Below are 27,801 nucleotides of genomic sequence, written 5' to 3'. Positions count from 1 at the left end.
AGCCCTGGCCTCATTGGTGAAAGCCTGGAGGCAGGCCCGCCAGCCAATCAGCGGGAGGCAGGGCACAGACTCTGGCTTGCGCGCCTGGCAAGCGGAGGGACGCCTTTGTGTGTTGGGCTTTGTCAACTTTGGCTCGCTGGCCACGCTGACACTTCAGTGAGTGGAAAGCCCTGTGGGCTTTACTTAATGTTGGTTCTCCCGGCTTATCGCATGTGGGGATGTATTTGGCGATAAGTGGACGGGAAATGAACATCCCTCTCTCCCCAAACTTTTTTTTTTTTTTAAAGATTTATTTATTTATTCATACAGAACTGGGGTACAGGCCAGAGGCTCAGGGGTGGTGAGAGGCGTCACCAGAGACAGAGTGGGGAGCAGAACAGGCAGATCGACGAAGTACACTGCTGAGGGAAGCAGCGGGCGGGTCAGGAGAGGTCTGGCTCGCCATGTGGTCTCCTCGGGGCAGGCGGGAATTGAACTCATGCGGAAGTGGCTTCAGATTCTCAGTGCTGTGCTTTAACCCGCTGCGCCACCAGGGAGGGCCTCTCCCCAAACTTTTAAATCTTTGACACTTACAAAAGTGCAGAAGCTCACTCTTAAGTTTAGTTCTTTGGGATTCACAAGTTGATTCACAGCAGCCTGGGCATCACCTGAAGGCCTATTCCAAATGTAGACTCCCAGGCTCCACTCCAAACTCAAGTTAGGATCTGCGTTTTAAGATCCCAAATGATTTCTCTGCACCTTTAGGTCTGAAAACAACTATTCTGGCCACTTTCATTTGATGTGATGCTAAAAGTAGCTGAAGTGACTTGGGAGAGTTAGAATCTAGGACTACATTCTTCTGAATCCAAGTATTTTAGTTGTCCTATCTTGAGACTCTCCTATTTTCCTCATGCCCAAAGGTGAGATTTAATCAATGTTCTATTGCAGAGCAAATCATGTGTTTATAGCATGTGCTTTTACCAACAGGACTGTTTACTTAGTCCAAAATAATAAGTCTTCTAAAATACAAAACTTGCATATTTCATTAAAGTAGCTTTCCTTCTATTACATAGTTAACATCTACAAGTTATTATCTCAATAATTCATGTAGAAAATTCATACTTAGAAGAATGTGACTTTTGGGAATCAATTATAATTTCTCCTCATACATATAGACCAAGTCACTGAGTGACTTGGTAGCACAACAGGTTAAAATACAGCACTATGAAGCTTTCCACAGCCACTGCAGCACGAGTTTGATCCCCCGCCAGGGAGGTCACATGGCACAGCAGACCTCTCCTGTCTTGCCCACTGCTCCCCTCAGCAGTGTACTTTGTCAGTCTGCCTATTCTGCTCCTGACTGTGGTGAATTCTCTCACTGCACCTGTACCCCATTTCTGTATGCATCAATAAATAAATCTTTAAAGAAACTTTTTGGTCTCTAATTCTTTCACTAGGTGCCATCCTAACAGCAATAACTCATGCAATATAGCAAAGTTTTTGAAACAGTTACCTATATTACTTTATTTTGATCAGATGAGATTGGGTGTATTCAGTCTGGCTGCAGACTTTATTTTGAAAGTACAATATGTATAAATATGGCTTTCCATTTTAATGGTGTTGGTACAAAAGACTGACTTGTTTCTCAGATTGTTTAGACTCAATATCTTAATTTTTTAAAGATTTATTTATGTATACAGAACTTGGGGTATAGGCCAGAGGTGCAGGGGCAGTGAGAGTATTCGCCAGAGACAGAGTGGGGAGCAGAACAGACAAATGGATGAAGTACACTGCTAAGGTGAGCAGTGGACGGGTCAGGGGAGGTCTGCTGCACCATGTGGGTCACCTCCTTGACTGGCCAGCGATTGAACTCTCACTGAAGAGGCTGCAGCTGTGGATAGCTTCGAAGTGCTGAGCCTTTACCCTTTGGGCCACCGGGGAAGACCCCTGAAAATGCTAATTTGGATGAGAACAAGCACATCTTTCTTGGTTTGTGCTTGGCTGTCTTACTGTTACAGTCTGTCCAGTTCCTTAGTTTCCTCAACAGCTAAAAGCAGGTAATAATAGTAACTCATGATAGGTTGTTGTGAAGATCAGAAATTTAGATCACAGCCTGATATATACTAAGTGCTCAACAAATGGTAGGTGTAATGAATCTTACTAAAGAAATAGTATGTGAAGTGGGAAATTAAGTGATCTAATTTTACTGGCTTTTGAATTTAACCTTCTACTTGTATGAGATGCATTTATTTTTCTCATAGGAAAGGAGTTATTTCCTGCAGTATCTTTACCCTGAAGCACATCTTTATATCCTGTGAATCACATAGCATAGGTAAGTGGAATGGTTAAGAATATGTGCTTTGTAGTTAAAAACAGAAATGGGTTTGGGTCTTGGCTCGGGCAACTTAAACTTTTAGGATCAACTTGGGTAATGTGGGGTAGTTTACCTCACCCTGCAAGAAGGAGATGCCTGTTAGAAAAGAAAGGACAGGAGTATCAGAAGTGGGCTTTATTGAAAGTCCCTGAGGGGCGACACCCTGCATACTGAGAGGCTGGAGGGAGAGGCGTCTTTACATGATCAGGCTACTGACTGAATATTTTGGCACATGTGAGTGAAAGGTAGGGGTCTCTTCTGCCAGAGGGGGTCTGCTGGAATTATTTACTGCCAGGAGCAGGTGTGCTGGAATCCTTTACAGTTGTCAGCTTGTCTCTGATTCAGCTTATCTCAGGTTCCCTGGGGCCTGGTTGTGCGGGTTTTACAAGGGGCCTGTGTGTGCATTCTCATCAATGCCAGTTGACAGGTTTTCATAATACGAAAAATTAAAAAAAAATCTACATAAAATGCTTAATACAGTGCCTCACCTATAAATATTAACTATTATTTTTCAAAGACAAATCGAGGACCAGATACCAATTCAGTTGCCCCTGAATTGTAGTTGTTTCTTCCACACCATATCCAAGAAGGTCTGATAAGGTCAAGTGACTCCATAGGACATATTTCATAGGACATCTTTTTAGCTCTGCATACCAGCCTACGAGTAAAAGCAAACTATATACCAAGCATTATGGCTTCCACCAAACAGATGACACCTTTTCAGATGGCACCTTTTCCCTTTACCAGCCATGCCAACTATTAGGATTTTTCATATGGAAGCCAAAATGTCAGCCTCCAGGAGTTCGCGTCCTACCCTGCCACGTGACGCACCCGGACACCTTCTTTCCCCGCCGTTGCATCAGCCGGCAAAGCGCCGCTTTCCCAGAAATCGGCCCAAACCTCGATTGGTGCTCCAGTTGATTGGCATGCTTATTCACCAATAACAACTCAGGAGGGTGGGGCACGGCGGGGCACTTTCCTCGGCGCGCTCCGATTGGCCGGGGCGGGGCGGGTTGCGGCGGTAGCTGAGGGCCGGTGCAGCTGCGCGAGTGAGGGCACAGGTAACCGCGGGCTGCTGGCGGTGGGCTCGGAGGGAGGAGTGGGGACGGCGACCCTCGGGAGAAGTGGGGGGGGGGCCCGGAATCTCTCTGCGGCGCCGCGGGAACTGTCAGCCCGGCCTGAAAGCGCGACTGCCAGAGTGGGCTGCTGGGCCGGGCTCCGCGAGGCCTGAGGAGCCCGGGTCTGGGCAGGGGCCGCCGCCTGGCGGCTCCGCAAGGCGAGAGTGGGCTTTTTCGAATCTCCCCTGCGTGCTGAGGGTGGCGCGGCCGCGGTGGCCTTGCTAGCGACCGAAATCTAGGGAGGATCACGGTTGCCAGTGACCACTCGCCAAAGGTGTTATCTTCTCTGGTTTTAATCTCTTAGAAGCGGGCGGGGAAGGGGGTAGGGTGTGGATAGGGGATGAGTGGCGTTCCGACGCGAACATTTTACTAAATTCTTAAAAATAGCCTTGTAACTACTGTGGTCCAGGCTCTGTTCCTTCACGCTCAGAGATTTTTCAGACTATCTGCATTTTCCGGAGCTTCCTATTAAAAGGCTTTAAGTCATGATTCCCCCCGAGATTGAATTTACAGCCCCATGGGGAGATGGACCAGCTATCAAATACATTTAGAGATTGCGAAGGAAAGTCCGATGAGAATAAAGTAGGTAGAATCCACTCCATATGGGTTTCTTAAATATGCCTCTTTGAAATGGAGGTGTGAGAAATTAAGAAAAAGTGCGAGCATAGGTTGGACAGTTTACTTGGCTGATGTCTACCAAAGCGCCTGTGTGTGATTTAAGATCCTCTAGACCTCTCCAGCTTCTGCTGGGAAGTGGAATTTGAGTTACTCCTCTGTTTCCCTTGCAATGTCCAGTATACTTTTATAGTCTTACCCCTGTAGGGCTTATAGGCACTACACTATTCAGGCTTATAGGCTTCCTATGCTATATCCTTCTACATCACACTTCAGCTGTTTCTTTGACTGTCTCTCTATTAAGGGCATGGACCCATTCATCTTGATTTCTCTAAATGCCATGCATTCAGTATGTTGCATGCATAAGCGCAAATGAAGCATTCATGTGTTTTTGGAATTTAAAAGCTTACTGACCTCAGGTAACCCATTTCAAGGTGAGTAGTATACACTCTCACAGAGCTGTTGGATGCTGCTGTCAGAATTACCACCATAAATTCATTTTTAAAAAAGATTTACTTAAGCTCCGTGACTGGGGCTGGAACTTATGCTGTAATGGCTGCCAGTAGCTTGCTAGTGCTCAGACTCTAACCCCTGTGTCACCAGGGAAGGCCTGAGCCATTTTTATATCCATATTTTCTCCTGAAGCATTTAATCACAGCAGGATCCAACAAGGTAAACAGCCTACAACAAGATAAATTTTTGAGTGTTCCTGGACTAAGAAAAAACCCCAAAATACCAAAAAGGAACAGTTTATATTCAGAAAGCAGAGGAAATCTTTATGTATAAGCTTTTAAAATGTAGTTTTATTTACCAATTTCACTTTCTTCTGATTCCTTTTCTCTTTCATTCTCCAATAATCCAGTCCAATCACTGGGAAGGTTAGAAATTTATGCTAAGTTTAGGTAGAGGTGTGGCAGGGACACTCCTGCTACTTGCAGGTGGACCCTTGTTCAGTTAGGCCCTATTGCCGCCCACCCCAAACTATCCCGTGCTGCTGAAGGCAGCGCTCCAAGGTAGCCGACCTAACTTAGAAACACTGGCTTTGGGAATTTTGTGTAGTTCTAGAGACTTAGATAACCAAAGCTGAAAAGGTGCTTGGATTCATCTGGTATCAGTCCATCCTTTGTTGAAGAAGTGAGGGCACTCTCTTAAGGACTTGGTGCTAAGTCTGAACCCTAGATCTCCTCAGCTGCTATCTTCAGTGGACTTGTCTTTGGAAATTGAAAGACTGGGCATTTTTATCCCCACTTCCTAGTTCTTGGTTTACAGCCTGGCACAGAGAGAATGCTATGTAGATACTTGTTGGATAAATGAGATGTGAAACTGTTTCCTCCTGTTTCTCTTGCTCTCCTGAGGAACCTGTTGAGGTTGATATGGAAAGGAAGGAACACATAGATGGTGTTATCTGCTGAGGCACCAAATTTTGCTTTGATGATTTTTAACCTTGAACATTAGTAATATAGAGATTTTAGGACCAAACAGCTTTCCCTTTTCATGTTTTGACTTGGTCTGGAAACTCAGTAGTCTTGTATGGTGTTACCCTTAGTTTCAGTTCCCCTAATTTTCCTTCATTTCCTTGTTAGTTCTTCAGGATTACTTTCAAAATGGACTCAATCCTAACGGCAAGTGAAATCCGGCAGCGATTTATAGATTTCTTTAAGAGAAATGAGCACACCTATGTTCACTCATCTGCTACCATCCCATTGGATGATCCTACTTTGCTCTTTGCCAATGCAGGCATGAACCAGGTAAGGGCCTGTTCTTTCCCCCTTTGCTGTTTGTTCACAACAGAGCTAGCAGAGCAGCTATGAAAGCAAAGCCCCTGGCAGCAGACAGAATCTGTCTTCTCTTACTGTGTGATCTTGAGGAATTCATTTTATGTCATAGAATCTCAGTTTCTTTGTAAAATGAGGAGCAATAAATAGTGCTTGCCTTTAGTTTACGGTGAGGAATAAATAAAGTGATGCATAAAAAATATTTAGTGGGCCCTCCCTGATGGCGCAACGGGTTAGGGTGCAGCACTGTAAGCGGCCTCGGAGGTGACCCACATGGCGTGGCAGACCTCTCCCGACCCACCTGCTGCTCCTCAGCAGTGTACTTCATCTGCCTGTCTGTTCTGCCCCCTACTCTTGTCTTTGGTGAATCCTCTCACCGCTCCTGCACCTCTGGCTTGTACCTCAATTCTGTATGTATAAATAAATAAATCTTTAAAAAAATATTTAGCACGATATTTTAGTATTATTTAAGCATTAGCTATTACTATTAAAAGTAATGATAAGAGACCCATAGACAAAACTTGTGAGCCTCTCAAGAAGCATATAACCTGCATCTAGTCTATAAAAGTGTTTTATTGGAATCAGAGACAGTTAACTCAGTTATCCTGATTGTCCTTCATTGCTTTATGTCCTTGTTCTTTTTTCTTCATAAACCTAGTGCTTCAGCATTCTTGGTTCTCTCAAAGCTTTGCTTTCATTTCCATTAAAAAAAAAAAAGATTTATTTATTTATGCATACAAAACTGGGGTACAGACCAGAGGTACAGGGGCAGTGAGAAGATTCACCAAAGACAGAGTGGGGAGCAGAATAGGCAGATTGACGAAGTACACTGCTGAGGGGAGCAGCGGGCGAGACAGCAAGGTCTGCTGTGCCATGTGGGTCAGCTCCCAGGCCTGGAATTGAACTTGCACTGAAGCAGTTGCGCCTAGCTTCATTGTGCTGCACTTTAACCTGTTGCGCCACCAGGGAGGGCCCTCATTTCCATTTTTAGCCATGAATGTAATTCCCCCCCAACCTTTCTTTGACTCTATTGCCCTCAGTGCTTGCTGAAGAAGCTTTATTGGTAGCATTTGTATTTGGGGTAATTGAAACATTGAAAGTTTGTTGTGAAAGAAAAGGGTATTCTCATGAAGTAATGGGAATGTTATAAAGGAGTTTTACAATGTGTTTGTGATACTGAAAAGCCTTGATTAGAGGTGCATTCAGGTTTGATGGCACCCTCAGGGCTCTCCAGTAGTGGTTCTCTTGGAGTTCTGCTTAACCCCTGAGCATGCCAGCCCTGAGGACACGCCTCCATCTGGGACAAGTGAACTTTTTCTTCTTACTCCAATCTCTTTTCTGGGGTAGATAGAGGTAATGGTTATATCTTGTATAACACTGACTATAAAATTATAAAAATGATTTCAGTTATATGGATCTTATACATACACCTGGAATTGGGGATACTAACTTTAGGTGGACTGAGGGGAATGAGTTTTCTGGAATATTGGAAGGATTTTTTTTTTTTAAAGATTTATTTATGCATACAAGAACTGGGGTACAGGGCCCTCCCTTGTGGCACAGTGGGTTAAAGCTCAGTGCTGTGAGGCTGTCCACAGCCACTGCAGCACAAGTTCAATTTCCGGCAAGGAGGGTGACCCACATGGCATTACACACCTCTCCTGACCCGCCCACTGCTCCCCTCAGCAGTGTGTTTGATTCGATCTGCCTGTTCTGCTCTCCACTCTGTCTCTGATGAATCCTCTATCCCCATACTTCTGTCCTGTACCCCAGTTCTTGTATGCAAAAATAAATAGATCTTTAAAAAAAAAACAAAACTGTCGTATAGGACAGAGGTTTGAGGGGTGAGAGAATTCACCAGGGACAAGAGTGAGGAACTGAACAGGTAGATTGATTAAAATAAACTGCTCCACCATGTGGGTTAACTTAGCTACCTGGTAGGGAATCGAACTTATGCTCCATTGGTTTCCTGGTGCTGAGACTTAAGCTAGTGCTAAGATTTGTGCCACCAGGGAGGAACCAGGGAGTCCAGTGTTGATAAACATTTGTAGACAGTCTAATAATAATGGTTTAATAATTAACCTGCTTCTAATATTTATTCTAGGCACTGTTCTGTGTGTTTTACATGAATTTGTTCATTTTAATCCTTTCTCTGTACCATCCATGAGTTATTGAAAGCTCAAGTAAATTGCTGAGTTCACATAGCTGGTAAATACTGTAATATGTATTTGATTCCATGCAGTGGTTTGCTTAACATTTGTGCTATATCACTTGTTAACAAAACTTCCTTTGATTTCATTGTTTGTATTCTACCCTTTATAATTCGAAATAATTCGAAATAGTATTTATCTTACTAGGTGCCTTCCATACAGAGACAAATAGAATAGCTTTTGCTTTAAGGATTTTGTGGTCTAGTGCAGGGCTGTCCCATAGAACTTTCGGCAGTAACGCAGGTGTTCTGTAACCATGTGCCCGATATGGCATCCACTGACCACATGCAACTGCTTGTCTAGTGTGATAGAGGGACAGAAATTTTAACTTTTTAAAAATTTTAATTGATCACTGTTTCCTTTTTATTAATTTTACGTAGTTACAAATAGCGTTTGATTACCAAATACGAGAAGTGTAGTGGGAAAAATAAGACAAAAGGGATAGAAATAATAAGATATTTTGAAGTATAAGATATTTATAGTATAACTTGATAAATCCTCAGGTAATACTGTTTCCCTGTATCACTCACCAAGTGATGCTAATTTTATTCCCTCAAATGAATCTCAAATTTTCTTTCTCATTTTTTAAAAAAAATAATATAATAGTTTATTTTTATATTATTTTGTGCCTTTTTCCATTTCCATTGTAATCCACATGGGCTTCCCGTCACCAAATCACCCGTGTGCCATCACCATAGTCCAGAGCACTCCTCCATCCCCCCTTCCTGTTTTTAATCCCATTCTCCATTCCACCCCTGTAAAATATCTCTGATATATAGTAGTTCATTATTATTTCCACCTCCCTGGTCCTTTATATTCCTTCTATGAGTAAAACCATCGGTATCCTTCAACCTAAATTTTTTATTTTATAATATAATACTTTATTTTACATCATTTTGTACATTTTTTTTTTCATCTCAGTTGTAATCCCCATGGGTTTCCCATCACCAAGTCTCCTTTTTTTTTAAAGATTTATTTATTTAAGATTTTCTTTTTAATTCATGATTACAAGAACTGGGGTACAGGCCAGAGGTGTGGGGGTGGGGTGGGTGAGAGGATTCACCCAAGACAGTGGGGAGCAGAACAGGCGGATCTACTGAAACACTGCTGAAGAGAGCAGCGGGCAGGTCAGGAGAGGTCTGCCATCCCGTGGGTCACCTTCCTGGCCAGGAATTGAACCCATTGAAGCGGCTGCTGATAGCTTCGCAGTGCTGTGCTCCAAGCTGTTGTGCTGCAGGGAGGGCCCTGTCATGTTTTTATTACCAATTGAGTATATATATTTTTAGCATAAATTCTTCCAGAAGGTGATATAACTCCTCAGCTGACCACATGAAGAAGCACAGGTTTTACTGTTTCAATCTTTGACTGTCATCTGAGATCTGGTAGGCCTTTACCTTGCACAGGTTATGTGACACAGACACTGGTGGGCCCATTTGGGAACACAGGCCAGTGAGGAGCGGCTCCTCTGTAGGCTAATCTGCTTCAGCCCTACAGAACCATCCATCTACCTCTGATAAGTTTCTGTGTCCAGGCTCATTACTGACCTCATTGCAGGCTCATTCATGAGCTGAACAGATGGTGATTGGTCTCTTCCTGCCAGTGTATGGCAGCCTCATATAATGCAGCTCTTTAAAAGTTGGAAGTGTTCTTTTTCTTGTTTTAGTTCAAACCCATCTTCCTGAACACTATTGACCCATCTCACCCTATGGCAAAGCTGAGCAGAGCTGCCAATACTCAGAAATGCATTCGGGCTGGGGGCAAACACAATGACCTGGACGACGTGGGCAAGGATGTCTACCATCACACCTTTTTTGAGATGTTGGGCTCTTGGTCTTTTGGAGATTACTTCAAGGTAAGCTCAAAAGAGGAGACTTGTTTGGGTTTTGGGTTTTTTTCCATTGGGGAAATAGGTTTCATTTATTTATTTATTATATGTATTTATTTATTTTATATTTATTTATTATATATATATTTTAAAATGTGAAATGTTATCTGGGAGACTCAGGGCATTTGTTAATTCTAAGACTTCTTGAGGATTTCAGTTTACACTTTAGATTTCTTGTGTAAGTTGATTCTGAATTGAGCTTATAGTGATATTTTAGTGCTATAATGTATTTGTAATGTATCTGATACTACATTGTATATAGTATATAAAATATATATCACACATATAATACACGGCACATATTTTGTTCATACTAAATAGATTTTGATTTGACCATGTTCCACGCCTTTCCTTTGTTCTTTGTAGGAACTGGCATGTAAGATGGCTCTGGAACTTCTCACCCAAGAGTTTGGCATTCCAGTGGAAAGACTTTATGTTACTTACTTTGGTGGGGATGAGGCAGCTGGCCTAGAACCAGACCTAGAGTGCAAACAGATCTGGCAAAATTTGGGGTAAGAATACAATTTACATGTTGAGAGTATGATGGAATAAATTGATTCCTAAACTTAGTGAGTGAGAGTGCCACTTTGCATTTTGAGGTGGTGGTGGGGGTTATTGGGAGTAATTATCCTTTGGTGCTTTCATTTCTTCTTATTTTAATTGATCATACTGTTGTTATTAGCCAAAATTACAGAACCTCTAATTACTTTGCTTTTTTATCTTTTAAAATTGCACAAAGTGTTAGAAAAATTTGAACTATGTGGAAATGTAAAAAAATAGGTGTCTCTTTGGTGGCAAAAGGGCTTAAGTTGCAGCACTGTGATGCTGTCTGCAGCCACTGCAGCACAAGTTCAGTTCCTGACCGGGGAGCTGACCCACGTGGCGTGGCAGACTTTTCCTGTTTTGCCCACTGTTCCCCTTAGCAGTGTATTTCAGGAGATCTGCCTATTCTCCACACTCTGTCTTTGGTGAATCTTCTAACCACTCCCTCAGCCCCAAACACACACACACACATACCTCTGGCCTGTACTTCAGTTCTTGTATGCATAAATCTTTTTTTTTTTAAAGTGGTATATAGAAAGTGGAGGGTCCCTAAGATGTATCACTATTTGGTATCCGTATTTAGTCTTCCAGATCTTTTTCATATTTCTGTAACTCTTTGTGTATGTGTGTCTTCACAGCATGGTATTCTTCATCTGGAACAGTTCTTTCTGTGGAGATGGAGTGGTGTCAGATGGAAAAAATACATATATTTAAGATTTATTTATTTATGCATTACAAGAACTGTGGTACAGGCCAGAGTTGTGGGGGTGAGAGGATTCACCAGAGACAGTGGGGAGCAGAACAGGCAGATTAACTGAAACACACTGCTGAGGGGAGCAGTGGGTGAGACACGAGAGGTCTGCTGCACCATGTGGGTCAGCTCCCTGGCTGGGGATCGAACTTGTGCTGCAGTGGTGGCAGACAGTGCTGTGCATTAACCAGAAAGAGCAAGAAATAATTTCTTTTAAATAATATAATTCTGGCTCTCCCTGGTGGTGCAACGGATTAAAGCACCACATTATGAAGCTCCCTGAAGTCACTGCAGCACCAGTTAGATTCCCCGGCCAGGTCGTTGACCCACATGGCGCAGCAGACCTCTTCTGACCTACCTGCTGCTCCCCTCAGTAGTGTACTTTGGAAATCTGCCTGTTCTGCTCCCAACTCTGTCTCTGGAGAATCTGCTCACTGCCCCTGCACCTCCTGCCTGTACCCCAGTTCTGTAAGCAAAAATAAATCTTAAATAATAATAATATAATTCTAAGGTAAAATCATGTTGCATGAGACATAATATGATAGGTGAATTAGTGTGCTCTGTGCTTTGAAGTTAGTAAAATTCATGAGGTGCTCATTGAGGGGAATCTGGATACGGAGCGATATGCCCCTGTCCATAGCTGGGATACCCATCACCCCTTTGTTTCAGTCATTTGTTCTTTTCACGTAACTCTTGTCCTTTAGTGCATTTTTTAGTGCACTTCAGCAGAGCTGTTAGTTTTCTTGCCTTAACGCTAGGCATATCATTCTAATCCAGCGTCCCTTTGTAACTGGTCTGAGACTCCTGTTTGGTTAGACTTTATAGTCTAAATGTATGTGGGTATTTTTGGAAGTGACACCCGTGAGACTGAAATACTAGTCTTTACTAATCTTTTTTTTTTTAAACAGATTTATTTCCATTTATGTTTGCATACAAGAACTGGGGTATAGGCCACAGGTGTGGGGGGTTAGAGGATTCATTAGAGACAATGGGGAGCAGACCTGGTGGATCTGCTGAAATACACTGATGGGCCCTCCCCAGTGGCACAATAGGTTAGGACGCAGCACTGCAAGCTGGCCACAGCTGCTTCAGTGCAAGTTCGGTCTCCCGCCCTGGCAGTGACTCACATGGCGCAGCAGACCTCTTCTGTCTCCCTCGCTGTTCCCCTCAGCAGTGTACTTCATCAGTCTGCCTGTTCTGCTCCCCATTCTGTGTCTAATGAATCCTCTCACCTCCCCTTCACCTCTGGCCTGTACCCCAGTTCTGTATGCATAAATATATAAATCTTAAAAAAAGAAAAAAAGAATTACACTGCTGAGGGCAGCAGTGGGCGAGGCATAAGGGGTCTGCTGTGCCATGTGGGTCACTTCCATAGATGGCCAGGGAATCGAACTTGTGCTGCAGTGGCTGGCAATAGCTTGATAGAGCGGTCTTTGATCCCTATGCCATCAGGGAGGTTCCTCTTTTAATTTTTATCTGTATCTTTGCATATTTTTATTTAGTTATATCCTAGTATATACATTTTTTGTATTCTGTTGTAGACACTTTGAGAAGAATCCTTATCTGTCTCTTTAGCAGAATTTGCCTGTAGCCTTAGCATTAGTTGCCAAAGAGTGGAACTTTTCCCTAGCAATTCATAAGACTCCTTTTATGGTGGATGTAAGTCTAGGCAAGATCTTCATCAGTGGCTATAACTGGGCTTAACTTCCTTGCTCTCTGCAGGCTGGATGACACCAAAATCCTCCCTGGCAATATGAAGGACAACTTCTGGGAGATGGGTGACACGGGCCCATGTGGCCCCTGCAGTGAGATCCACTATGACCGGATTGGTGGGCGGGATGCCGCACATCTTGTCAACCAGGATGACCCCAATGTGCTGGAGATCTGGAACCTTGTGTTCATCCAGTACAACAGGTGCCTGTGGGCCCCACTCCTTGCCTGCTAAGAGCAGCAGCTTTCCTTCAGCTCCTCTTCAGAGAAAGAGGAACTCCAAGTGCGTGGCTGTCTCCCATCCTGGGCTTTGGGAATGGAAGAGCAGCACTGACACAGGCACCAAAGGCATTGAGCGCTTGTGACACATTCTTTAAGTTTTAACAGGGCCTATTTTATAACGTAGTTTTGGTCCATGTAATATCTGCTAAAGTGGCTAGTCCTCTCACGCCGTTTGTGCTGTCGTTTGGACTGCTACTTTAAACCTCATTTCCTTGAAACTTATGTCTCTTGATTGGAGCCCAGAATACTTTCCCCTCCCTCTATCCCTCCCACCAAAGCCGGCAGAGGGAAATGGCAAGTTGTCACAGCCTGCAGTTGTCCTGTGCAAATGGATTTTAACCAGCACGGGAGGTGGCAGCCTGAGCCCTTGCTTCAACTTCCCCTTTCCCTGGGTCCTACAGGGAAGCCGACGGTGTTCTGAAACCTCTTCCCAAGAAAAGCATCGACACAGGGATGGGTCTGGAGCGACTTGTGTCTGTGCTGCAGAATAAGATGTCCAACTACGACACTGACCTGTTTGTCCCTTACTTTGAAGCCATTCAGAAGGTACTTGTCCTTTAGCAAATGTTACAGAATTCTGTGGAGGTTTCTAGCTGGCATCTTAGCAGTGCTGTCAGAGATAAAGCAATCATAGCTTGCCAGCTAAGACCCCTGTAAGCATCTGCCAACTTCACTGTTAATAATACGTGACTCTGGCTTCCCTGGTGGTGTAGGGGTTCAATCTCAGCACTATCACACTTTTCCCAGTGTGGATTGAGTAGTCAACCTGGCCAGAGAGCTGACCCACATATGGTACGGCAGACCCCTCCCGTCTCTCCTGCTGCTCCTCTTAGCAGTAGATTTTCTGCCTGTTCTGCTCTTCACTTTGGTGAATCCTCTCACCCTGCACACCTCTGGCCTGTATCCCAGTTCTTCTATGCAAAATAAGTAATTTTTTTTCTTTTTCTTTTAAGATGTATTTATGCATACAGGAGCTGAGTACAGGCCAGAGGTGCAGGGGGTGAAAGGATTCACCAGTGACATAGCTGTGAGCAGAATAGGCAGATTGACTGAAATATATTGCTGAGGGGACCAGAGGGCTAGACAGGAGAGGTCTGCTGTGCCATGCTTCTGAAGGCAGCTTCTTAATGCTGTGCTTTAACCCCTTGCACTGCCAGGTAGGGCCCAAATACGTAAATCTTAAAAAACAAAGCAACAAAAAAACACAGGACTATAGGCACAAGGCACTGAGTCTTGTTGAGCACAGGGGTCTAGCTGAATCCTCTTTATTTCCATTACTGACACTTTTCCTGGAGTTATAGAATCTAGCAAGGTGGCTGTCTTTTATTTTAATATCCCCTCAGTCCTCTCAGACTACGGCAGTGTCAAAGTGCTGCTTCCTAATGAGCTGCCTCCCTGTTTTTATTTGCAGGGCACAGGTGCCCGGCCATACACTGGGAAAGTCGGTGCTGAGGATGCTGATGGCATTGATATGGCCTACCGGGTGCTGGCTGACCACGCGCGGACCATCACTGTGGCACTGGCTGATGGTGGTCGACCTGACAACACAGGGCGGGGGTAAGCATGTTACATGGGGGTGGTCTAGGACTAACGCTGAATTGTATGACCCTTTATGGAGCTTTAAGCCATGTCCCACCCCCCCCACCCACACACTTGTCTTCTAGGTAGCTGGAGAGAGCCCTTTGTTTTCTAGGGAGTTTTAGTTCACATTAAAGAGTTGCCCGTAGACTAAAACTTTACTGCTAGGTACAGGATGATGAGGACTGTATTTAAGGTGGTCTGCTAGGATATTGGCAGGCATGGGCTTAGGGGTGGGTATCGATTAGTCCCAGACAGCCTCATTACTGACAGCAGTAATGAGGGCATCTCATTCTGGCCTGTTCATCTTTACCTCTTTGGGTCAGCAGAAAATGGTAGGAAAACAAGCCAGGTTTATTACAGATCATCATTGAATTGTATTTGTGGGTGTGTTACTGAGTCTTATTGACCTTGGGGAATGTAGACTTAGGTCTGCGAGATTTTCTGAATGAAAGAAAACAAAACATTTCGTATTGTGAATAGACTTAAAAAAAAAAAGACCCATCCAGAGTGCTTAGTTGGGAATGTTGTCTAGCAGGGGGACTGAGTTCTGCCTTTTACAGGTATGTTTTGCGACGGATTCTCCGCCGGGCTGTTCGATACTCTCATGAGAAACTCAATGCCAGCAGGGGTTTCTTTGCTACGTTAGTAGATGTTGTTGTCCAGTCCCTGGTAGGTGTATTTCCCTGTTTGCCTCTTCTGTACTAAAGCACATGTCTTGGCATGGTAGGGTGGGAGACAGCATACTGCTAATGAAAACTTTAAAGGCGTCCTTGTCCTCACTGGGCTCCATCTCTGTTTTTCCTTTGTCAGGGCGATGCATTTCCTGAGCTAAAGAAGGACCCAGATATGGTGAAGGACATCATTAATGAAGAAGAAGAGCAGTTTCTCAAGACTCTCAGCAGAGGGCGTCGCATCTTAGACAGGAAAATTCAGAGCCTGGGAGACAGCAAGACCATTCCTGGTAAGGCACTTGGGGTGTGCTTCTTTTATGGAAGAGGCAAACTCTTATTCACAAACTTAGAGTGGGATGCCCACATTTCCAAAGGCCGAGTATAACTTGGTTAAATTGCTTTGGTGCAAAATAAGGTTTATAGTAACATTATAAAAGTAATACATTATTGTGGTAATGTATTCAAACAATACTGAAGTAAAAAGTGAACATTCTCTTTCCCAAACTCGTTTCTCAAGATAACAACTCTTTAAGAGTTAAGTGTATTCAGGACCTTTTCTCTCACTGGATGCGCTCATGTTTTCAAGCAAAAATGGGAACATATATTCTGTACTCCTTTTTGCAACTATTTTTTACTAGGCAGGATTAATAATAATATTAATGGTTATTAATTATTTTTACTTTTTATTGAAGTATCATGTCCAAGGGAAAGCCTGATGAATTTTCACAAAATAAATATACTGTGTTTAGATGGAGAAACAGAACTATACCTGGAGACCTCTGAGCTTCCTCCACGTCAGTTCCAGAAGGGCTTTCTGCCAAGCTCACAGAACCTGTGCTCACTTGCCTTGTTCCTAACCCCTCTGTCATTGCCGGCATCCTCCAGGGAGGGGAGTGAAAAGAAGGGGTCTGGTTATTCTGACACAATTTCTTTGTGCGTTTAGGGGACACTGCCTGGCTTCTTTATGACACCTATGGCTTTCCAGTGGATCTCACTGGACTGATTGCTGAAGAGAAGGGCCTGGTGGTGGATATGGATGGCTTTGAAGAGGAGAGGAAACTGGCTCAGGTGAAGAATTTGAGGAGTGAGAGGAGTGAACAGGAAACCCAACATCAAGCAAGGCAGGACTTTGCTGCAAAGCAAGCAAGAGTTTCTGACCATAAAAGTCTCAGAAATTCTGTTTTTCCTTAGCGGAGCGGGTCTTAATTTGGGGTCATTTAGCCCCCAAATATTGCCATTATTTGGTAATATCTGACAACATTTTTGATTTTCATAATTGGTAGGCTGCTAGTAGCGTCCAGTGGGTAGATGTCAGGAATGCTACCCAACACCCTACAATGGGCAGGACAGCTTCCCATACCAAGACTTAACCTGACCCCAAATTCCAGTGCTCCTAAGATTGAGAAACCCTGCTTTAGAGCTTTATGTCAGGTATAGTTTAGCAATTTTGAGTCCTTCAGAGTTTTTTCCTGCATTAAGGTAACTTACGTTTATTTCTCTTACTGGCAGCTCAAATCTCAGGGCAAGGGAGCTGGTGGTGAAGACCTCATTATGCTGGACATTTATGCTATTGAGGAGCTCCGGGAGAGGGGTCTGGAGGCAACAGACGATTCCCCAAAGTATAATTACCATTCGGACTCCAGTGGTAGCTATGGTGCGTTACTGTACTCATCTGGGGGGACTGTCTAGACAAAACTAAAGGTTAAGGATCTAGGGTGGTCTCTTTGTAGTGCTGTAGAATCATGCTGTCTAATTTTATTCCATCAGACTCTTGGAAATCTTTATTTTGGAATTACTATTACAGATTCATAGGAAGTTGTTAGACTTACAGAGATACCCCTGTACTCTTCTTTAGTAGTTGGTATATTAGTATATTTACTCCCAGTTGCCCTTGGTTGTAAATATAATAGCTTACTTAAACTAGAATTGACACTGACACAGTTCACAGTAGCTTTGGATTTTACATCAGGGTAACAGCATTCTAAAACTTAAGAAGAAACACAGTAGGCCTGCCTATTCTGCTCCCCACTCTTGTGAATCTTCTGGTGAATCTTCTCCCCCTTGCACCTCTCACCTACACTCTTGTTTGCATGAATACATATAAAAATAAATCTTAAGAAAAAGGTTAAGAAGAAACAAAGAAATGAGCAATACATGTTTCTGCTTCTTTGCTCCAGCAAGGATACCTAAATCTATCCAAGCAAATCCCAAAGTAGATATGTTCTTTGTGGATTGACCTTGGAATAGGGAATTTATTACCACTTTTAAAGACTTGTAACTGCATTCGCCAAGTTGCTGCTGCATGGCTTACGAGGTGACCAACTACTAAGTTGCCCTGGTTCTCCAGTACTGCCCCTGTTTTAACACTGAAATTTCTGCGTCGTGGGAAACCCCTCAGTCTGAAACAAAGCAGGACAGTTAGCCAGCCCACTAAATACTGCATTCTTTGGTGGAAAGCCATCATGCTGTGTCCCTTCATGTAATCTCATAGGCACACTCCAAAACAAAATCAGACAATTAGGACCTAAGGGGAATTTGAGAGTAGAGTCCAGCAATAGTCAATTAAGAATGTGTGAGTGTCATCATGGACCATGTGTTTTCCCTCTTCGCAGCATTTGAGAGCGCAGTGGCTACTGTGATGGCTCTGCGCAGGGATAAGATGTTTGTGGACGAAGTGTCCACGGGCCAGGAGTGTGGAGTGGTGCTGGACAAGACCTGTTTCTATGCCGAGCAAGGAGGACAGACCTACGATGAAGGCTACCTGGTGAAACTTGAGGATGGCAGTGAAGATGTGAGCCCACACTTCCTCCTTGTTGGCGGGGGCGAGGGTGAGACGAAGGGCCAGGCCCTTTGGCTCCTCAGCACTCTGGACTGGGAGCAGACACATGGCACTGGTCACTGTTTCTGCAGCTGCGGGAGCTGCTGCTTATACCATGTTGCTGGCACGGCCACTAGGGATGCTGGGCAGGATTTTTGCAGTGAGGCTTCCTTATAAATAAGGAGGGGCAGTTCTCTGAAGGGCAAACAATTGAGGTACCTTAAAATGGGTCCAGATTCTCTAAGATGCTCTTTTATGGGATAAATTGTGTGTGTGTACAGTGTTATACATGAGTATAATGTACATAGGTACTCAAAGATGTGATATATATAATGGTGCTAATATTAACCTGTATAGAAATATACAGTCTTAGAGAATATATGTAATTGCCATGTGCAAAGAGTTATTTGGCTGAATTTATTTGTGTGTGTGTATATATATATATTTATTTGGAACTTGCTTTTTGACTTACTGGTGTCCTCGACTGCTCTCAGAAAACAGAGTTCACCGTGAAGAATGCTCAGGTGCGAGGAGGGTACGTGCTGCACATAGGGACGGTCTACGGCAACCTGAAAGTAGGGGACCAGGTGCGGCTGTTCATCGATGAGGTGAGCTGTGTTGTGTGGGCCAGCATTCAGTCTGATAAGACATCATCTTCTTTATTTTGTAAATTTCCACTCTTTATTGAGGTAAATTGACACATAAAATTGTTAAATATCTAAAGTGTACATTATGGTGATTATTGCTGTATGTGTACTTTTTTTTTTTTTTTAAAGATTTATTTATTTGTGCATACAGAACTGGGGCACAGGCCAGAGGCTCAGGGATGGTGAGAGCCTTCACCAGAGACAGAGTGGGGAACAGAACAGGCAGATCAACGAAGTACACTGCTGAGGGGAGCAGCGGGCGGGTCAGGAGAGGTCTGCCACGCCATGTGGTCTCCTCCGGGGCAGGCGGGAATCGAACTCATGCGGAAGCGGCTTTAGATTCTCAGTGCTATGCTTTAACCCGCTGCGCCACCAGGGAGGGCCCCCCTTTTTTTTTTTTTTTAAGATTTATTTATTCATATAGAACTGGGGTACAGGCCAGAGATGTGGAGGGTGAGAGGATTCACCAGAGACAAAGTTGGGAGCAGAACAGGCAAATGGACGAAGTACACTGCTGAGGGGAACAGCAGGCGGGTCAGGAGAGGGCTATTGTGCCATAAGGGTCACCACTGGGGCCAGGGATTGAACTCACAATGAAGCCGCTGTGGCTCGCTTGCAGTGCTGTGCTTTAACCCATTGCGCCAACAGGGAGAGCCAAAAGACTGTGTTTTCACATGCCTGTTTATAAAAATGTATGGCAGGCAGGATTTGGCTCCTATGTCATAGTTTGACAGTTCTGGTTCTGGGCTGTATGTAGGGAAAGGGAAACCTGGTCTTCCTTTAGGGGCATCGCTTCTGCCCACAGCCCATTGGCCAGAACTTCTTCATGTGACCACACTTAACTACGAGAGGCTGACAGATGTCTTTATTTTGGGCAAAAGTGTGTCCGGCTAGAAGTTTGATTTTAGACCTTCCTCCATTAATGGAGATTATGTTCCAATAAACTCACTGTATTTATTAATTAATGCATTTATTAAACCTAACCTAGTGAAGACCACAGCTTAACCGTGCCCACCTTAAATGTGCTGAAAATACTTGCTTTAGCCTGTAGTCGGGCAAAATCATCTCATATCATCCTATTTTAATATATCTATGTAATATAGTCTATCAGCTTATTTTATTGCAAAGCGTTGAATATCTCAAGTAATTTATTGAAAACTACTGAAAGTGACTTGCTGTCATGTGAAACAAATCCTGGCAACACAAGCTACTGCAGAATGTTGCTTGTCTCCCCTCGTGACTCATGGAGGCTTGGAGCGGTGGCTCGCTGCCCTGTCCGCACCACAGGAGAGAGCATACTCACTCTGCCAGCCCAGGGAAAGATCAGAACTTGAGTCAAATTTCTGTTGAATGTGCGTCTCCTTCACACCATCATAAGTTGGGGAGTATGTGTGCTTGGGAAGAAGGGGAGAATGTGGGTGGGCATTGGGGCAGCCAGCAGTCCGAGACCTCCCCAGCAGCCCACTCTCCTTTTACAGCCCCGGCGGAGACCTGTCATGAGCAACCACACCGCTACCCACATTCTCAACTTCGCCCTGCGCGCCGTGCTTGGGGAAGCTGACCAGAGAGGTTCCCTGGTTGCTCCTGACCGCCTTCGGTTTGACTTTACTGCCAAGGGAGCCATGTCCACCCAGCAGATCAAGAAGGCTGAGGAGATTGCTAACGAGATGATTGAGGCAGCCAAGGTACGTTGGATTATGTGCAAGCTCTTGGCTCATGATCCCCAGCTCCTTCCTGCACCATCACCGCCTCGCCAGGCCAGCTGTTAACTCCACTGAACCATCTTCTGTCCTGTAAACAGATTTGCTTAAGGCGGGGACTCTTAGAGCACTGCGGAAGTGGTAATGGTTGGTGGGGGGGCCCTAGGGGCTCTTGGGATTGTAAAGTGAGATTATCTTTGCGCCATCTCCTCTTCAGGACAGTCAGAGCTCTTCTAGTTAGGTCTGTTTTATACATAGCACGTCCATATAAGGTTTGGTTCACAATTTAATAAAATAATTGGAAATTCATATTTTGACCTTCCCGATTGCTTGCTTTCAAGAGGCTCAGTGTATCAGAGGCAGAGTCAGGATTAGAAATTCAGAGTCCTGCTATACCCAGAGATCTTTTCCAGCTTTTTTCTTTCTTCCTGTGGCAGCCTGTCTACACCCAGGACTGTGCCCTGGCAGCAGCTAAAGCCATCCAGGGCCTGCGGGCTGTGTTCGATGAGACCTACCCTGACCCTGTGCGCGTCGTCTCCATTGGGGTCCCTGTGTCCACGCTGTTGGACGACCCCTCCAGTCCTGCTGGCTCTCTCACTTCTGTTGAGTTCTGTGGGGGAACGTGAGTACCTCAGGGAGCAGTAGATGGGGTCACCTGAGGGTGTGGAAAATAGGCTAGATGAACTCTGGTTTTTCTTTATATGTATACATACACACACGCACACACACACACATTTTTTTTTTTAAGATTTATTTATACGTACAAGAACTGGGGTACAGACCAGAAGTGCAGGGGTGAGATGATTCACCAGAGACAGAGTATGGAACAGAACAGGCAAATCTACTGAAATACACTGCTGAGGGGAGCAGTGGGCGAGGTCTGCTGTACCCCTGGCCAGGGATTGAACTCATGCTGCAGTGGCTGCAGAGATTCGTGTGCTAAGATTTAACCCCTTGTGCCACCAGGGAGGGTAACTGATTTTTCTAAGGTTGAAAGGGAGTCCCCAAAAATACAGTTTTCCAAAGCACCCCTTCATGTCTGACATTAACATTTCCCAGGTTTGTGACGAAACATTATTCCAAGGAGTGAAAGATGAAAAATACATGGTAGCGCACAGTTGCTGCTCTTATCCCTGGGCTGACCCTAACAGGTCTATGAGTTCAGGGTTCAGCAGGACCAGGTACATCCCTGACACCTCCATGAGTCCACACCCCTTTTCAGTCCAGTAGATGAAAAGCTCGCTGTGCCAGCAGGAGACGCAGCTGGCGAGCCAGCCCCCGCACCCAGAGCTCCTGAGCTAGGCCCCACACAGGCTGCACACAGTTTGCTGTGGGAGAGCCACTGGTTTCTGCCAGCTCAGCTTTCTCCATAGCACTTGGGGTTTTTAGGGGTATTATCATGGTGTCTTGGGGAGTTCCTGCTTCCAAGAGAAGTGTGGTGAAAAGAACTTTCTTAGGCTGTGATAGAGCCAGCTGGGACCACCCAGTAACCTGGGAGCAGGTGAGGGAGGAACTAGACCAGCATGTTCCAGGCCCTCCTCCGCCCAGCCAAGTCGGGTCTTCAAGTGGATCACACCCTTAATATACCCTTTACCTGACTCTTTAAAGCACGTAAAGGACGTAGCATTTTTTTTTTTAAAGATTTATTTATTTGTGCATACAGAACTGGGGTACAGGCCAGAGGCTCAGGGGCGGTGAGAGGCTTCACCAGAGACAGAGTGGGGAGCAGAACAGGCAGATCGACGAAGTACACTGCTGAGGGGAGCAGCGGGTGGGTCAGGAGAGGTCTGCCACGCCATGTGGTCACCTCTGGGGCAGGCGGGAATCGAACTCAAACTCATGCAGAAGCGGCTTTAGATTCTCAGTGCTGCGCCCCAACCCGCTGCGCCACCAGGGAGGGCCAGGACATAGCTTTTAAAGACTTCGTACCACTCTCACAGAGAGCTGAAAGCATTAGCAAGCATTTGAGGGGCTCTGACAACTGTAGAATAAGTCCTACTTGTTTAGGGGGTTGAGGTAAGATTTTAAAGGTAATTCTTCAAATTCTCCTTTGGTGAGTGACACAATATAACTTAGATTCCACCAAGGAGGACCAAAAACGTGAATGAATCCAGTGCCCACCAACAGCAATATTTTATTGGGTATCCAGGATTACAAATCATTTTATTAGCTCTCACTGGATTTTCACAACAGCCCTGTGAGGGAGAATTCTCCCCTCTTTTACTTGAGAAAATCAGGGCTCAGGAAAGTAGGGTTTACTCAGTGTCAGCATGCCCTCAGCTCCAGCCGGACTTTGTCCCCTTTCCTCGTCAGAGCTGTGTTCTAAAATCCCCGACAGTGTGAAGGGCCTTTTGTCGCTGTCCCTTGAGAAAGTTTTTCTGGAAGCCACTATTATGGGCTCATGGGCACCTTGTCACCAGGGACTTCATGTTCCACCCTCAGGCACCTACAGAACTCCAGTCACGCCGGAGCTTTTGTGATTGTGAGTGAAGAAGCGATTGCCAAGGGCATCCGGAGGATTGTTGCTGTCACAGGTGCTGAAGCCCAGAAGGTGAGCAGATCAGGCCATTTTGTGTCTTAGTCAAAGCTGGCAGGAGGAGCCCAGTTTATGAACCTACATTACAGACAGTGGGGACTGCTGTAGTCAGAAGTGGAGTACAGATGCCGCTCTCCCAGTGTCTTCCAGTGCCTCCACCTGGCAGAAGAAACTCCACTGCCAGCCAAGACTTCCTTAGTTCGCTTATGTTTAACTTTTTTTTAATAAAAGATACGTACAGAATGGGGTACAGGCCAGAGGTATGGGGGATGAGAGGCTTCACCAGAGACAGAGTAGGGAGCAGAACAGGCAGATCTACTGAAATACACTAGTGAGGGGAGCAGCGGGTGAGACAGGAGAGATCTGCTGTGCTGTGTGGGTCAGCTCCCTGGCTGGGGATCAAACTCGTGCTGTAGTGGCTGCCATAGCTTCATAGTGCTGCGCTTTAACTTGCTGTTCCACCAGGGAGGGCCCATGTTTCACTTTTAAAGCTATGTGTAGGTTCTGCTGTCTGCTTGGTAAAGTACCCTGGCTTCAGAGGTTAGCCTGTAATTTTGCTGTGGCTTCTAGTATTCCCAGCAGTTCCCCATCTCCCTAGGGGTGTGTGCTTAACTTGAGGTGTGTGGACACCACCTTCTGGAAATGGCAGGAGCAGAGTGTGGAAGACAAAGGGGTGACAGATTTCCTGGGGTGAGAAGGCTTTTGGTGCAGGCTCTCTGTTGGTTCATGTATCCTTTCGGCTGGCCAGGCATGTAGAAGGGGTGCCTTTCTCAGACACAGGCTGCGAACACCAGCTCTCTGCAGAGAACTGTCCTGGGATGTGTTATTCTATAATCTGCCTTCAGTATTCATTGCAGTTGTTTTATGGACAGAACACTGAAGCTCAAAAGTTTCTTGACCGGGAGCCTGCACCTCACTTTCCCTTTCTCAGGCCCTCAGGAAAGCAGAGAGCTTGAAGAAATCACTCTCTGTCATGGAGACCAAAGTGAAGGCCCAGACTGCACCAAACAAGGACGTGCAGAAGGAGATTGCTGACCTTGGTGAGGTAGGGTCAGCGTCATCCTCCCTCAGCGCTTGGCCTAGGCTCATGAGTTGGACACCTTAGCGCTGAGGAACTGGGGCCTGGTTCTCAGTGACTTGCAGACTGACTTCTGTCCTGCAGCCTTAAGAATGGGACTGCAGAGATCCTGGCTTGTGCGCCCTGGGATCAGTGTGCCTGCCAGCGGCAGGAGAACCCACTCTAGGCACAAGTGGGCGCTAATCTGGAGGGAGTTAGGAGAGGTGCTGAAGGTGCCCATTTTCCCATGCTTCTTGGTGTTTGTTAGTACTGGGGGGCTGCCCATCAGTCCAGACTGTGTTCACTGCCTGGGAAGGAGCCCTAGATAAAGGAGGCCTCCTTCCTTTCCCTTTAGCCCCACTCCTTCCAACTATGGCAGTTGCACCTGTCTCAGGTGGATACCTGGTCAGAATCAGAAAGGTGGAGTGGGCTGGAGCCTCACACCTGGCTCCTATGGCCAAGATCCAGCTGGTCTTGTATTTGTGTTTCCAGGCTCTGGCCACGGCAGTCATCCCACAGTGGCAGAAGGACGAATTCCGGGAAAATCTCAAGTCCCTGAAGAAGATCATGGATGACCTAGACCGAGCTAGCAAAGCTGATGTCCAGAAGCGCGTGAGTCCTGGTGTACTGGTAGCTGGAAGGGAGCAGCTGTGTAGGCGGCTGTCTGGGGGTCGGAGGCTGGCCTTTGACCCGAGACCTTTCTTCTGAACTTCCTTTCAGGTGTTGGAGAAGACAAAGCAGCTCATTGACAGCAACCCCAACCAGCCCCTGGTCATCCTGGAGATGGAGAGCGGCGCCTCTGCCAAGGCAACCCGGGGCCGGGGCTCCCTGCACGCTCTCCCTGGTCACTGCTGTGTCCTGCCTCGGGGCGTCAGCCCTCCAGAGGCTGACGTGTGAGCTTTGTGGCTCTGAGCAGAGTGGTTGCTCAGGGGCTACTCTGACTGAGTTTAGCCCGAGCCATGTGGAGATATGTGGGTGGAGAATGAAGCTGCTGGGAGGTAGAAGGCAAACCTCGGAGCTGTAATTTGGCTAAGGCTCTGTGCTTGTGTTCTCTGCTTTTAGTAGGTATTCGGGGCCACTAAGCTCCACAAGCTTGCTGCACATAGCCCCCTTCCTCAGAGGCAATGCCTGATACCAGGTTTTTCCCACAGGCCCTGAATGAAGCCTTGAAGCTCTTCAAGACACACTCCCCGCAGACGTCTGCCATGCTCTTCACAGTTGATAATGAGGCTGGCAAGATCACGTGCTTGTGTCAGGTCCCCCAGGTCAGAATGCCCTGCGGCCTAGGTCCAAACCCTGGAGCCTGAACCCGTGAACAGTGGTGTTGGGCGTTCCTGAGGGAGCTCGGTTCTTAACACTTGTTTGCCACAACCCACGTGTTTGTGCAACCCTGTGAGAAGTGGCCATTCTGTCCCCCGTCAGCCATCTCCTTCACCCTTACCTCAGGCCTCTCCTTGATGGGTATGTTGAACTGTGCGGGCAGATACCAGGCTTTGCCACTTGGTCTGTCTAACCCTCGTGATGTTACCAGCTGTGGGTCTGTCTCAGCCTCAGGCAGTATTTTTTAGGGCAGAAATGGATGTCTGTGGTGTCCCATCTTTTTTTCCCCTCTGTGCACCTTCCTTCTTTCCAGTCTACCTCTGTCTTGACTCCTTCTCCTTCCTGTCTTTCAGAACGCAGCCAATCGGGGCCTGAAAGCCAGTGAATGGGTGCAGCAGGTGTCAGGCCTGATGGATGGCAAAGGTGGCGGCAAAGATGTGTCTGCTCAGGCCACTGGCAAGAATGTGGGCTGCCTGCAGGAGGCTCTGCAGCTGGCCACTTCTTTTGCACAGCTCCGCCTGGGAGATGTGAAAAACTGAGGGGAGGGGTGGCTTCCACTGGGAAGCACCTCCATCTGCCCCAGATGCACTCATTTAGTCAGGAGCTCGCCATCTACCACAAGGACATTTGAATCCTGGAGTCTTTAAAGTGCCCTGTCTTCCTAACCCGGCAGTGACTAGACTTACCCCGGAGCTGGCCTGTGACTCAGTATCCACATCACATATATGCGGAGCCCTCCATGTCAGCAACTGTCTAAAACCACTACCCCCAGGTTGCTACTTGTAACATCATGCTCATGTCTATAGATAAGTGTTCTCTGTAGACCCATGGCTATGGATCTATAGGGAGGATCATTTTTGCTGCAGAGAATAAAAGGACCATGTGCAATATTTGATGATACTGTGTGAGCTCAAACTCCCTTCTCCCTAGTGGGTGCCCCCTGTTGACAGTCTCCCACTGGTTTCTGGCTTGTGGTCCTCACTGAGCCCAAACCACCCCTTCCCCCCAACCTTGGGAATAGCTCTTGGGGTTGTGAAGGTGACCTATATGATAGGTGTTGTGAGCTGGGGAGACAACCATTCAATGAAAGATGATCAAAAAGGGCCTCCCTGGCCCTCCCTGGTGGCGCAGCGGGTTAAAGCACAACACTAAGAAGCTAAAGCCACTTCCGCATGAGTTTGATCCCCGCCTGCCCCGGAGGTGACCACATGGCGTGGCAGACCTCTCCTGGCCCGCCCGCTGCTCCCCTCAGCAGTGTACTTCGTCGATCTGCCTGTTCTGCTCCCCACTCTGTCTCTGGTGAAGCCTCTCACCGCCCCTGAGCCTCTGGCCTGTACCCCAGTTTTATGAATAAATAAAAATAAATCTAAAAAAAAAAAAAGGGCCTCCCCCGGGGGCGGAATGGGGTAAAACCACACACTCAAAAGCTATCTGCAGCCACTGCAGTATGAGATCAATCCACAGCCAAGGAACTGACCCACATGGCGCAGCAGACCTCTCCTGTCTTGCCTACTGCTCCCCTCAGTGTATTTCAGTGGATCTGCCAGTTCTGCTCCCTGCTCTGTCTGGTGAATCCTCTCACTCCTCCATGTCTGGCCTGTACCCCAGCATAAATAAGTAAAAATTTAAAGATCCATGGGTTCATGGGGCTCTCCTTCCTGAAGCCTCTCCTAGGAGAACTTCTAGTTTTTAGAGGTTCCTCTGTCCCTCTGAGAAGCATTTTCTCTGTTGCAGGCGGTAGTAAGGGTGCATCAGTTGCCCCTACTGACTGCCTCATTCCTTCAGCGTTGACCTAGAGATGGACAGTGAGATGGAGACCCTGTCCCCTGAATCCACCCAGCTGGATTTGAAAATGGCCTAGGAGGTTAGCTGTGCTGGCGTGTTCCTGATTTCATGCCATCTGTACAGCACGTTGACCCTATGGTCACTTAACCTGGACAGAATTCACTGAGGTCCTGGCTTCAACAGGCATGTGCCAGGGACCCAAAGGACACAATCCAGTGAGACAGACACAGTTCCGCCCATTCATGAATCCAGTAAGCCTTTATGCCCCCCAGGTCCACTGAGAGTTTGAACAAGGCAAAAAGTTGGCCCCTCTTGGGCAGAGGCGGTGGGAATGTGTGCAATATTAATTACAGCCTTCACAAGTGAAGGGGAGACAGCATCTCCCTGGCCCCGGAAACTAGAGGTCTTGCTGCAGGGCCCAGGTGCCTCTTCCGCCGGGGGGGG

At 46.1% G+C, this 27,801-nt stretch overlaps 1 protein-coding gene across 1 annotated transcript; it reads left to right on the top strand.

Moving 5' to 3' along the window:
- Positions 1-3,360: 3,360 nt before the first annotated feature.
- AARS (alanyl-tRNA synthetase) lies at positions 3,361-26,467 on the top strand. The gene is made up of 21 exons (XM_012730699.1): positions 3,361-3,414; positions 5,670-5,834; positions 9,735-9,923; positions 10,323-10,468; positions 12,973-13,164; positions 13,644-13,788; positions 14,654-14,799; positions 15,384-15,492; positions 15,634-15,784; positions 16,438-16,562; positions 17,004-17,148; positions 18,107-18,285; positions 18,807-18,920; positions 20,438-20,644; positions 21,097-21,281; positions 23,102-23,210; positions 24,127-24,240; positions 24,745-24,864; positions 24,973-25,059; positions 25,404-25,517; positions 25,926-26,467. The coding sequence occupies exons 2-21, from the start codon at positions 5,691-5,693 to the stop codon at positions 26,109-26,111; spliced, it is 2,907 nt and encodes a 968-aa protein (XP_012586153.1). The 5' UTR covers positions 3,361-3,414; positions 5,670-5,690; the 3' UTR covers positions 26,112-26,467.
- Positions 26,468-27,801: the final 1,334 nt, after the last annotated feature.

The sequence above is a fragment of the Condylura cristata genome, unplaced genomic scaffold, assembly GCF_000260355.1.
Source record: "Condylura cristata isolate star-nosed mole 26May11 unplaced genomic scaffold, ConCri1.0 scaffold00028, whole genome shotgun sequence".
Classification (NCBI taxonomy): domain Eukaryota; kingdom Metazoa; phylum Chordata; class Mammalia; order Eulipotyphla; family Talpidae; genus Condylura; species Condylura cristata.
Note: the sequence above shows the minus strand (reverse complement) of the source record. Positions and strands in the feature narration are given on the sequence as shown.

Excerpts from the sequence above, each read along its gene's own strand:
- AARS (XM_012730699.1), top strand. The coding sequence starts at position 5,691 with ATGGACTCAATCCTAACGGCAAGTGAAATCCGGCAGCGATTTATAGAT. Across the intron at positions 9,924-10,322 it reads CTTTTGGAGATTACTTCAAG|GAACTGGCATGTAAGATGGC; the intron begins GTAAGCTCAAAA and ends TGTTCTTTGTAG. Across the intron at positions 15,493-15,633 it reads ATGTTGTTGTCCAGTCCCTG|GGCGATGCATTTCCTGAGCT; the intron begins GTAGGTGTATTT and ends TTCCTTTGTCAG.